At 32.7% G+C, this 13,336-nt stretch overlaps 2 protein-coding genes across 2 annotated transcripts; one reads left to right on the top strand and one right to left on the bottom strand.

The window, feature by feature from the left end:
- Positions 1-684: 684 nt before the first annotated feature.
- LOC125855219 (vetispiradiene synthase 2-like) lies at positions 685-3,765 on the top strand. Its single transcript, XM_049534913.1, has 7 exons — positions 685-798; positions 1,060-1,327; positions 1,515-1,890; positions 2,224-2,442; positions 2,543-2,681; positions 2,873-3,118; positions 3,463-3,765. The coding sequence occupies exons 1-7, from the start codon at positions 685-687 to the stop codon at positions 3,763-3,765; spliced, it is 1,665 nt and encodes a 554-aa protein (XP_049390870.1).
- Positions 3,766-9,273: 5,508 nt separating this feature from the next.
- Positions 9,274-9,837, bottom strand: LOC125855775 (pheromone-processing carboxypeptidase KEX1-like). The gene has a single exon (XM_049535480.1). It carries the CDS (start codon positions 9,835-9,837, stop codon positions 9,274-9,276), a length of 564 nt encoding a protein of 187 aa, XP_049391437.1.
- Positions 9,838-13,336: the final 3,499 nt, after the last annotated feature.

Raw genomic sequence — 13,336 nt, 5'->3', positions numbered from 1 at the left:
GTAAAATAAATTACTTTATTCGTTCCATTTTACTTCTCATAGTTTCTTTTTGATAGTCATATGATATATATGAACTTTGACTAATAGTTTAACATGTATTTTTTTCATCATATTGATATTAAAAATACATTTTATTTATAGTACTTTTTGTATAGTTTTATTGAATATCTAAATTTTAATTTTAATATATTAAATTAATATAATATAATAAATCTTTAAATTAGTCAAATTGACTCGAAAATTATAACGTGACAACTATTTTGGAACAAAGGGAGTAATTAAAAAAAAATCATTTATCTTTAATAATAAGTTTTTTAATTAACACATAATATATTGGTATATATAACTTGGATTGGTATTAACAAAACTAAGATGATTCACAAATTTTAGTTTACTTTTTCTTAGTTAGACCGTTGAAGGTCACAAGTAATAATTCAACAACAATAGACAAAAGTTATTTTAAAGACTAATTATATGTAATTGCTAGAACTCATAGATAGAATTTTTACATGGCATGCCGCCTAACACTACTTGAATTTCTAAAATGTGTTTCTCTCACATTTTAAAATTAAATTATTATAATTCTCTATATAAATACTCATAACAATGGCAAAACACTAAGCAGAAAATACTGAAAACCCCATCATTTGAATAATTTTCCAGAATTTGCAAATTATATCAACAATGACTTCATTGGATGGAAATGTAAACCATGAAAATGGGATTTTTCGCCCAGAGGCTAATTTCTCTCCTAGTATGTGGGGAAATGTTTTTCGCAATTCTACTAAGGATAATCAGGTAAATATATGTACACAGTCAAATCTCTCTATAACGATACAATTTGTCTAGATATTTTCTGACTGCTTATAGTGAATGTTGTTATATATGGAGAACATATAATATAACATAATATTATAAAATATTGCAATGATAAGTGACTGTTGTAGAATGACATGATTGTATATATGCTTATTTAATTGTCTTTTAGTCACCCTTTTTTCATTCTATACTATAGTATAGCTTTAACAAAATTACTAACAATATACATTACATCTTCAGATATCTGAGAAAGTTGTAGAGGAGATTGAGGCTTTGAAAGAAGAAGTGAAACACATGATAATAAGTACTACTAGCAATGACATTGAACAAAAAGTTCATTTGATTGACACTCTTGAACGTTTTGGTATTTATTATCACTTTGAGAAGGAGATTGAACATCAACTAAGCAAGATATTTGATCTAAATTTCATCCATGAAGAAGATGATCTATACAATGTTTCATTATATTTTCGATTGTTTAGGCAACATGGCTATCCAATCTCTTCCGGTAGGTTTATATACACATAGTATACTTTTCGTATAATATATTTACCGTCTGAAGATACTCTTAACATGGTGATATTGTCCATATCGAGGCAATCACCATGTTTTTTTAATCTTTTCAACTATTAATATGAGACTTTGTTCACATATCCAACAATAACTTTGACATAACGAAATATTTTGTGAATTAGATTGTTTCAACCAATTCAAGGACACCAATGGAAAATTCAAGAAATCTCTACTTAGAGATGTAAAAGGTATGTTAAGTTTGTATGAAGCAGCACATGTTAGGAAGCATGGAGATGCCACATTAGAAGAGGCACTTATCTTTGCAACATTCCATCTTGAGAGGATAACACCTAATACCTTAGATTCTACACTTGAGAAACAAGTAACACATGCACTTATGCAATCTCTTCATAGAGGAATCCCAAGAGCTGAAGCACATTTTAACATTTCAATATATGAAGAATGTGGATCAAGCAATGAAAAGCTACTAAGGCTTGCCAAATTAGATTACAATTTGTTGCAAGTGCTACACAAGGAAGAGCTTAGTGAACTCACACAGTAAGTTATTTTTGAGTTTGTGTTGTTTATTATGAGTACTCCCTTCGTTTTAATTTGATTGTCCTACTTTCTTTTAGTCCGTTTCAGAAAGAATATCTCTTTACCTTTTTAAACAACTCTTTAATTTCAACTTTCCACATGACATGCATATTTAAGATCACAGGATTAAATGACGTAAATTTTGGTACATTTGACATATTAGAACCACAAGATCAAAAGTCCTTTTTTACTTTCTCAAGCTCTATGTCTAGTCAAAACAAGACAAACAAATTGGAACCATGGGACTATTATTAATTAAACTAACTAAACATTACACATTTATTTATTGTGAAGGTGGTGGAAAGATTTGGATTTTGCATCAAAACTTTCATATGTGAGAGACAGAATGGTGGAATGTTTTTTTTGGACAGTGGGGGTGTACTTTGAACCACAATACTCTCAAGCTAGAGTTATGCTTGCAAAATGCATAGCTATGATTTCAGTAATTGATGACACATATGACTCTTATGGAACTCTTGATGAACTAATCATATTCACGGAAGTTGTGGATCGGTATGTCACATAAATTGAGACAAAGTAGATCAATATTTTTTCGTAGTAATTGATACATAGAGTGGATACAATTGATTAACAATTTATTTTATCGTTATAGGTGGGATATAAGTGAAGTTGATCGACTCCCAAACTATATGAAACCGATATATACATCTCTTCTTGATCTCTTCAACGAGTATGAAAGAGAAATCAATGAACAAGATAGATTCAATGGAGTTAATTATGTCAAAGAGGCGGTATGACACTTAATTAAAAATATTGTTGCACTTGTGTCGGATCCTTATTAAAAATTCCCTACTTTTGAATGATTCGATACTCACCTGGCAACATTTTAAAGAGTCCGAATAACATAGAATATCATTTTTCCTTTATATTTATGAGTTTCAACTATTTTAATAAATATATATTGTTAATTTCTTGAATATAGATGAAAGAAATTGTGAGGAGTTACTACATTGAAGCAGAATGGTTCATTGAAGGGAAAATTCCATCATTTAAAGAGTACCTAAATAATGCATTGATTACTGGAACTTATTACCTACTTGCTCCAGCATCCTTATTGGGCATGAAGTCAGCAACAAAGAAAACATTTGATTGGATGATGAATAAACCAAAAATTCTTGTGGCTTCTGCAATAATTGGTAGAGTTATTGATGACATAGCTACTTATAAGGTACTTTCATATACAAATTTGTATTACTCCCTCCGTCCATCTTTACTTGTCTACTATACTATTTTGGGATGTCCAACAATACCTGTCCAATTTATAAAACAAGTGAATAATTTACCATTGTTATGTCTATTTTACCCTTGTTATTAAATACTATTCATTTTTCAATATTATTTAGATGACTTATATTTAATAAGGGTAATTTGGTGAAATTACCCCTATCATTTATTATTTCTTAATCCATGTGTCAAGTTAATAGTGAACGACCGACTATTATTAGGGGGAATGAGTATAAACAATATTGTTTACAAACTTTCTCATGATGAATTATATTTTTTCCTTTATAGATTGAGAAAGAAAAAGGACAACTTGTCACAGGAATAGAATGTTACATGCAAGAGAATAATTTATCAGTGGAAGAAGCAAGTGCACAACTTTCTGAAATAGCTGAAAATGCATGGAAGGATTTGAACAAAGAGTGCATTAAGACTACTACTTCTAATATGCCAAATGAAATCTTGAGGCGTGTGGTGAACCTAACACGTCTGATCGATGTTGTTTACAAGAACAATCAAGATGGATATAGTAATCCAAAGAATAATGTGAAATCTGTGATTGAAGCTTTACTCGTGAATCCTATCGATATGTAAGGATTTTGGAACATGGAAGGTGGTCGTCAATGAAAGAAGTCGATATAATTAATTTTGTGCTTTAGTCAATAATTTCATTAATTAATAAGTAATTTGTAATCCATCATATTTTCTTTATTAGTTAAATTTATAACTTCAATTATCTTATTTGTAGGACTAATAAAGCATTAAGAATATCACTCAATTTAATGTATCTGTCAAGCAATTTTATTTTTTTTAATTTCATTTTCTCAATGAAGCATAGAACTCAAGAAAAAAGTATGAATAAGTTGGCAAAATCCCAACTTATCCACATTTCCTACACTTATGTTTTTGGCTCAAAGTAAAATTACACAAAAACATTGCACATCAAAGCACCTTCATCACTTTTATGACTTTGCTTTGCACCGACAATTAATCTGAGGCATGTGGTACATTCACAAATACTTCAAAGTTAAAATTTCAAAATCAAATGTTAAATCATCAAGGAATAATTATCTTTTCAAATCGTTCTAAAGAAAAATAAATAATAATTGTATATGATTTATATATTAAGTCACACGCCTCTTTGTCACACTGCAACTTTTTACTGCTCATAATTCATCTCATTGAAAAATGACACACACTTTATCCACTTATCAAGTTTCATGTGCTCTCACCAAAAGGATTTCACACACACTATTAAATCTAAGAAAATTGTCACAATTCAAATTACGGAATCGTGCGAACACCTATCAACTAGACAGACGAATTCTTACCATCCAATTAAATTAAGAATATGCGAAAATCCAATTTTTAATCTTTAATTTTAAATAATAACAAATACATTTTAATATCAAATTTACAAATCCCATAACATGAATACGAAAATAATCAAAACTAAACAACCAACTCCGACGACCTAGTCTAGTTATATACAAGAGCCTCTAATCATATAAGATAAGAAAAGACACAACTTTCGCCGAAAAGAGAGATGATGATTACTCGCCGTTTCACATAAGAGAATTCTATTCAACCCAAAAAGGATGTAGCAAGAATAGTATATTATCAGTACACCCTACTGGGAAGGATCAAAGACCGACAAAAGTTAAATATAAAAACCCTGTCGGTTGTTATGGATAAGCTAATGGTAAAAGAATTCAGATGAGAAAACTTCTGGAATAGTGAGTTGAAATTTCAGACTAGGCTAGGCTTTTACTAAATCTGAGGGAGATGAGGTCTAGGGCAATCCAGAGACAGAATTGGGTGAAATGTTTGAGAAGAGTTTATTATTATTGTTGCTAAGACGTTGAACAGCCTGTAGTATTTTTCGAAAGTGAATTGGGTAAGTAGAACTCCCGATATCATACTTGGCGTGAAGGTTTGAAGGTGTGTTGAGAAAGGATCACTTTTGGGTGGATTTTTCGAGGTTCTATCCTATGCAAGTCACTATTGTAGGTGACACCCACTACCGTGGTGGAATAAATTCTCGCTATAGCGGGAAATCCCGCTACAACATTGTCACTATGGCAGGTAAGTCTCTACAAATACAAAAAACTCCCCAAAACTGCCTATAATCATCCAAGAATGTTTAAGTGTGGAGATGACCTAAGGCAGTTTTCATACGTAATCATCGATAAAGGTAAGTATATTACTTCCCTAACTTAGTAATTTGATTTTTAAGCCTTAGAATTTGTGGTGGTGATCTTAGGGGAGAATTTTTCTTATTTAATGGTGAAAAAATCCTGATTTTGGTGGGGTAATCATGAGAATGACCTGTTGCTTCATATTAGGATATAATACGGGTGTTTTTAGGCCATTTGGGCCTAATCATGTATTTTATTGACTATTGATAGACCAAGAACAAAATAGGCATCATAACAAGAGGAAGACACATGTTCAATAGAGCTTTTCTAACTAGATTCGAGGTAGTTGATAGTTGTTTGGTTTCTCATAGGTCTACAATCTTGTGCATATGCTATGAAGAAGTGGATTCAACATAGGAATTCTATCCATGCAACAAACCTACAACCACATACCAACAGAAAATTGGAAGCAGTATCAAAATAATCCAACATAAAATCACCAAAACAGGACACAAAAAAAAGACACAAGCTTACGGCATCCTTTAGATACAACAACAAAGTTTAACCCAAACTTCCGGAAGAAGAGGTAGAAATACTCAAGTGAATGAGCAAAATAGAAAAGTGAAAGAGGAAATAGAGAAGCTTGCAGGGGAGAAAGAACTTGCTTTGGCATACGTGTCATGTGCAGGGAAAAAGAAGCATATACACGTGTTAAACAAATAGATACGAATTAAAAGTATCACTCAAATAACTTTGGGTACAGTACTAAATTGCAGTGTTAGTCCTAGATGTTGTTGGCTTATTAATAAGGGTAATGTGCTTGCTAACTGCTTCGGTAGTATTATCTATATAATGTATGTATGGTTAAGGATATGAAAAAAGTATAAACTAAAATGTTAACTTGTTGTCAATACTCATATAATGAATGTGTTTACTTGGGTGTACAAGTGTGCTTTGTTTCATTATAATTGTGATTGTGATGTGTGATTCTTGGTTGGCTTGGGTACAACACCTGGTCTATACTAATGGTTGGCTCAGATACCACGTTTGGTACATATTAACGGTTGAATCAGGTACCATGTTTGGTTTATGATATCTCTTGATTGGCTCGGGTACCACACATGGTACATATTCGATTGGCTTGGGTACTACGCTAGTATAAGTTACTACATGGTTTACTCAAGTAGCACGTCTAGTACTTGTGATTGTTTATGTGTGGATTTCATGAGTGGGCTGAGTTGGCATGCTGTAATGTTGTTGATCATGTTATTATGAATGTCAAATCAAGATGAGGACTGGCAGTGTGGGTCATATTTTTTTACTGTGGTTATAATTGTATATATGTTATCGGATTTACTAAGCTGTGGTTACCTATTCATATTTCTTATAGCTGAAGTGGGCCGATGATCCTACCACTACAATGTGGATTTTATATACTAATAGTGTACTTGCTCTTTCCTTGTTGAGTACATGACATATTTTGGCGGCTACTTCGCGGCCTCAATTATAACTCCAGTATTTCATGAATTCAAAAATGAGCTACTTCTTTCGGGGTGCTATGGGTTCCTTTGTGAACATTGTATATCCTCTTAAATTAAACTAATAAAATTAAATGAACACTCAACTAACTAATCAAATATTTTTCGAGGTTAAACTATAATTATAATGGTAAATCATTGTTAAAATATGCTTACTAATTGTCATTAGCAATACTTCATCTTTTTATCTATAATTTAAATTTTAGATGATCATTTGACTTTGGGTAATTGTTCATCATAGTAACTCTACTTTGTTTTATTTTTTAGAAAGTTACTCAATTTTCTTAACTTAGATTTCATGATCATTATTTTAAGAAATATAATTTTCAGTACCTATTTAATAACGTGGAAGTTGTAGATAATTTGAGCTATTTAAAAAAAAAATTAAAATCAATATCTAAAATTATTTAGGATCCATATCATCATAAATCCAACTCAGCTCTTCACTTGACTCGTTTAATGAGTTGACTATTGTAAGGATCTGATCCATCGTTATTCAAAAGGCACCTCGTGCAGAGTTCAACTCTTTTTTTTTCAAAATTCACTATCGATTTAAAATTAGGGCGACACGATAAAAATCTCAGATTTTAATTTGACCCGGACTAACGGCATCCTCCCATAGAGGGAATATTTCTGTTATGGTTGTGCCGTTGTAGCGCCGTATCAGATGCTATAGCGGGGCTGAAACTCGAAAATGTGAGTTCGTTTAATTTTTCTCCTCTTCTTTAGTGGTAAAATAGATGAGGGTTGCACCACAATCCTCCGAAAGCTACTCCAAGCACGGGGACAAAGGAGAGAGGAGGGATTCTACCACAAGAAAAGTCAAATTCATGAATTTTTATCTACGTCCATCACGGTTCACCCCACTAAGCCTGAAGCTCGTGTTTAGAGTTCTTAAGCAGTTTCCTGATGTTCAGGCAGGCAAGGCTTAATTGAGTAGTTAGACATGTTTTTACTTGCATAGTACTTTGTGAATTATTGGGAGTTTACATATACATGCCTTGGGCGCGGAGTTTGGACAGACAAATTTATGGATCATGGTTGTTTAGGGTGGTAGGGTGCTTAACTTGGTGATGTTGATTTGGTGAATGTTTTTAGGTGTTATTTTAGAGGTGGAAACCGGTGGGTTATGGGTCATAAGTTGGAAAACGGTCCGGAAAGAGCCACTAGATATGGTTGTTATTTTTCAAGTTGTGTTATGTATGCATGTGAACAATTTCTATAGTGAAACTTGTAAAATGCATATTGAAGAAAACATAAGGATTGAATGTGAATTGATGGTTGACAATCACATGCAATAAATGTGTTTTGTTTGCATGTATTTACAACTGTGATTGTATTTTATTGTGATTGTGTGACTATTGATTCACTTGGTACCACGTATGGTACATATTATTGATTGGCTACGATACCATGCTAGGTACATAATACCTCTTGGTTGGCTTGGATACCACACCTGATATTAGTTATATTATCGGTTGGCTCAAGTACCACATGCGATACAAGTTACTATATAGTTGGCTCCAGTACCACGTATGGTACATGTTTGATTGTGTTCTATATGATGGTTTCATCATTGAACCATGTTATTTTATTAACGTATTTATCATGATGGTTCATGATTGGTCGAGTTATTGTGTTTAATGTGGATTTGTTCTTATATAGACCGAGTTTGCATGTTAAACATTGTAGTAGATGTCGTAAGGATCCCTGAGTGGTCTGAGTTACTTGAACGGTTAGTTGAAATCAAGTATGGGCTATATATGGTGATGATTAATACATGTCTCATGTGGTTATTTAGGTCCAATTGATGACCAGGGGTCTTAGACATATTTTATATACTGGGCTTATATGTCTATTAAAGGGGTTTAGAATATTTCTAAAAGAAAAAAATGTAGAATCAATTGGTGCCCAATGGCCAGGTGGTTGGAACAGAACATAATATGATACGTGCTGTGTTTGACTTACAAGGTAGGCTCGGGAAGCCTTAGGATGACATAAAGGGTTGTCTTGAAAAAAACTTAGAGTGATAAGAAGGTTGAATGTTTAATGATAGAGTTGGCAACATAATGATGTAGGAAGGAAAGAGAAGAAACAATCTAAAAGAAGAGAGGAATTTCTTAATATTCAATAATAATCTCAATTGTAGCACAATGGATATATAATACCCTCCTAGAAGAACATTCCCTTTAGACAACTATCCCAATCACAAACAAAACTAAGGACTAGACAATAATTAAACTTAACTAATTCCAAGGACTAAAGAAATATTAAAAGAAAAACTAATAAACATAAGGGATTAAATTTGACATACGTAAAAACTTGAAATAAAAGTCACAATAGACATTTGTGACATGATTTTCGCCTTTTTCATCAGTCGTAGAACATAGCAGCACATTAGAGTCGTATGGTTCTGAAAATTGGCGTTATATTTTTCCTCTTTCATTTTGATCTTCATCCATTTCCTCTGTTGTTCCCTCTCCTTCTTCCTTTGTTTCTTCATTTTCATCTTCTTCTCCGTTGGTATTTTCTTGGTTTCCATCCTCGCTTTTTTCTTCATGTAGTTTAGATTCTTGATTTTCATTCTGACCATTATACTCCTTTTGCCCTTCTTCTTCATGAATTTTACGTAATTTATTCACGTCATAAATAGTCTTTGTTGCATTTCCATCTTCTTCTTCTTCATCAGAATGTAGTTTCTTACGTTTATTCAACGCGAAAATGATGCCATTGGTAGAAAAAGCATCGGAGATAACAACTTCTCTCAAAGAAACATCAGAGATAAATTCTTCCTCTTCTTCTTCTTTCATAATTTGACTGAATGATTCGTCACATAATAGATCTATTTCATGAATATCAGCGATTCGATTTTCTATTTGTTTATTATTTCTTTCGGCCTGTGAACGAGGATTGAAAATTGGTGAAGAGGTAGTTGAAGATGAAGATGAAAATACCCCATTTTCAGAAATTGATTTCAGTTCAGGTAACATTTTCTGTAGGGAGAATCGAAATAGAAAGAAAGAGGAGTAGAGATTTACACTTGTTTTCAATATGAAGTGACTGAAGAGATTATTAATCGCAGTTATATAATAAAAATAATTAGGCTTTTATACACATTGATAACATGATTATGATGATATGATCGGAGTAAAGAAGTTTGACTATAAAATAACCGGTTTTTAGTCAACATTTATTAGTGTTTTTTTTTAGTTCTTTTCAATTACTTTGGATTTTGTTTCTTTGTACAACATTTATTAGTGTTTTATTTTAGTTCTTTTCAATTACTTTGGATTATTTCAAGGAAAAACTAATGACAAAATACTAATTTTTAAAAAAACTAAATTCGAAAGAGCTAAATTGAGAGTTGTGCAAGTTAGATTCCAATTGTGAATTTTTGGGTCAACTTCAAACGACCATAACTTTCAGTACATGATGAGTTAGGTGGAAAATGAGATATCAAATGAAATATCTTTGCGTCCTCTTTCCAAAGCCACTGAGTTTGCTAAATTTTTAGTTCGAATGAAGGAGATATTCCCATTTGAGTTCAACGTGTTCAGTTATCGAAATTCATCCGAATTAAGGAGAGGTATTTTGGTCTTTTTCTTACCCCGCTAAGTTTTCACGTTTTGGTTACCCCAAATAGGGATCTAAACTGATTTCGATCAGTTTTCACAATTCCTAAATACACTTAGGGTTTTAGAGAGAAGTGCAAGAGGAGGAAAAGGAGAAATTCAAGTGTTCATTCAAGATTCTTGTGATTGTTGAGGAGTGATTTGATCCTTAGGAGGTATGTAAGTTCTCATAGTATTAGGTTCGTTCATCCACACGTCAATCATATGATTTTTATTCGTAATTTCATTCTTGAGGTTGAATGATTTGAGTTCTTGAGGTTTTGTGCTTCGTTCAATGAAGTTCTTGTTGAGTTCTTGAGGTGAGAGTTGCGAATGAGTGTTGTTCTTGATGGGTTTTGGTGTAGATTTTGTTGTAATTATGTTGGGTATAAGAATCCAAAAGAGTTTAAGGGAAATCGTTCGATTCTAGGGGAGTTAAACATGAAATTGGAGCAAGCAAATTCGTCAAAATCTGGGCATAGAGATGGGGCGTCCCGCCACTCAATGTGCCCTAAACCACTTTTAGTAGTTTCGGGCATGGTTCACCATGCCACTCAGTGCGCCCCAAACCACCTTCAGTAGTTTAGGGGTTGGCGCCCAGTGCCACTCAGTGCGTTAGGGTTGCCAGGTCCCCTACCCTTCCGACCTTCTTTCCATGTGAGTTTCCTCAAATCGTACCTATGTTTTCTACTTGATATCCACACTTAAAATCTTCATTAATCCTTGATTCATGCATATCCAAGTCATAAATCTTGAATTCATAAATCAAATTCAAGTTAGAGTTGCTCCTATATAAACTACTGAGAAGATCATAGCGAAGAAGTCGAGACCTAACAAAAGAAGTAAACCTGAAGTGTTGCGAAAGACTGGGATGATAAACAAAATGGAATGTACCGAATTTTTAGCACGTACAACCATCAAACCAGAGATTAAAGCAGGACTCAACAAAACAGAAAGTATCATAGTACGTCGTCCAACTTCACTTGCCTCTATGGGAGGCTCGCTCCGGGAAGGTTCAGATCACTTACAATACACGGGCTCTACGAAGAAAGTGGTTGAGTCAGAACCGTTTTCAATATGATTCTTTTCCTGAGAGTAAAGTTTGAGGAAGTTCTTCGAGTCATTCTAAGAAGTATTTTACAACCTTTTAAAACTTGTTTTAAGACTTAAGTACTTGAGTATGAGGGTGAGGCGAATTGAGTTTCAATTTTCAAAATGAATATATGGGAACTAAGTATTCCCAAGAGTAAATACTTTTACATTTAAAATTAAAGGATACCTTCATATCCAAATGAGTTCATGAGGAGTTTTGAGCACTATCTCTTTTAAGAGAATATTTTGGGTAATAATCTCAAAGTTGAGGATGATGAAATGTTTTTAAACATATGAGCATGAGTTATATTATTGAGATTAGAATTGAGCATCGATATGGGGACGAGTTCAGACAACTCAAAGTCCTCACCATGTTTGCCAACATAGGTAAATGGTCATACTTTTTAGATTATTTTTTATTTCTTTTAAGCATAGCTTAGTGGATCCAATTAGTTGAGGATGTTGTATCATCACATAACTCATAGTGATGGTTGTCAGTTAGAGAATCTCCCAAATAAAAGTAAAGAGTTATTATTGTATTTTTAAATACATTGAGTTGCTATTTACTGTTTTAAAAGCTTTCTTTATAATGCATCTTTATTGTTGCTTTTATATTAAACTGAGTTGAGTATTTCCGAGTTTGAGTATCTTTGAGTATATTTGAGTATCCTTGAGTTGAGATGAGGTGAGTATATTCTTCCTTCTTATCAGTTCAAGCTTATGTTTGTGCTTTAAAATTCCCCTTGCATGCTAGTACATTCCATGTACTGACGTCATTTGGCCTGTATCTTTCATGATGCAGATACAAGTAACCAGAGTCATCATCAGACGCTTCGTTGATACCACTTGCAGTCCCAGAGTTTGATTGGTGAGCCTCCTTGCTTTCCGGAGGGCTCCACACTTTTCTTTTATTCTCAGTTTATTAGGATGATTGGGGGTCTTGTCCCGACATCCATCGTAGTACTTAGAGGCTTCATATACAGTAGTGTTTTGAGGAATCTTTTCATTTTCATTGTTAAATGTTTAAGACTTGAGTTGCCTCTTTTGTCCAGTTAAATGTTTTCTTTAAAATATTCTGAGTTATGTATTTGAGACATTGAGTTAAATCTCTACTTTTGGGTTCATCTATCGTTGAGTAAGTCTTTCGCTAAGTATTGAGCCACGCCAAGGGTTCGCTAGGGGACCAACAATGGTTCTCGAGTGCCAGTCGCTTACAGGGTGTAGGCTCGAGGTGTGACACAAAAAAATATTTTTTGTATCACTTTGTTTCTTTTTTCTTTTTGATTTTCAATACAATATTTAGTATCTGTATTAAGGATGGAGGAATCTCAATCACTCCTTCATGACAAAAATAATTAGACTTTTATACACATTGATAACATGATTATGATGATCTGATCGGAGTAAAAATGTTTGACTATAAAAGAATCGATTTTTAGTACAACATTTATTACTATTTTATTTTAGTTCTTTTCAATTACTTTGGATTATTTCAAGGAAAAACTAATGACAAATTATTGTTCTTTGTATCTCTTTTTTTTCTTTTTTCTTTTGGTTTTCAATATGATATTTAGTATCTCTATTAAGGAGGGAGGAATCTCAATCACTCCATTATAATTTATGAAAGAACATTGAAAAAATTCAAGCATATTTCTCTAGCTTTTTTATTTTAGTACATTTTCTTAAACAATGGATTTATCATTTGTAATTTTCTTAATTTAGATGATAAGAAAATAAAATTAGAGCGAAAATTCAATGTGTCAATCTTAAAAGTTGTTGCCAAATA

The sequence above is a fragment of the Solanum stenotomum genome, chromosome 2 (assembly GCF_019186545.1).
Source record: "Solanum stenotomum isolate F172 chromosome 2, ASM1918654v1, whole genome shotgun sequence".
NCBI classification, from domain to species: domain Eukaryota; kingdom Viridiplantae; phylum Streptophyta; class Magnoliopsida; order Solanales; family Solanaceae; genus Solanum; species Solanum stenotomum.
The sequence above is the reverse complement of the archived record's forward strand: the minus strand, read 5'-3'. Positions and strand labels throughout refer to the sequence as shown.

Excerpts from the sequence above, each read along its gene's own strand:
- LOC125855219 (XM_049534913.1), top strand. The coding sequence starts at position 685 with ATGACTTCATTGGATGGAAATGTAAACCATGAAAATGGGATTTTTCGC. Across the intron at positions 1,891-2,223 it reads GAGCTTAGTGAACTCACACA|GTGGTGGAAAGATTTGGATT; the intron begins GTAAGTTATTTT and ends TTTATTGTGAAG. Across the intron at positions 2,682-2,872 it reads TTAATTATGTCAAAGAGGCG|ATGAAAGAAATTGTGAGGAG; the intron begins GTATGACACTTA and ends TCTTGAATATAG.
- LOC125855775 (XM_049535480.1), bottom strand. The coding sequence starts at position 9,837 with ATGTTACCTGAACTGAAATCAATTTCTGAAAATGGGGTATTTTCATCT.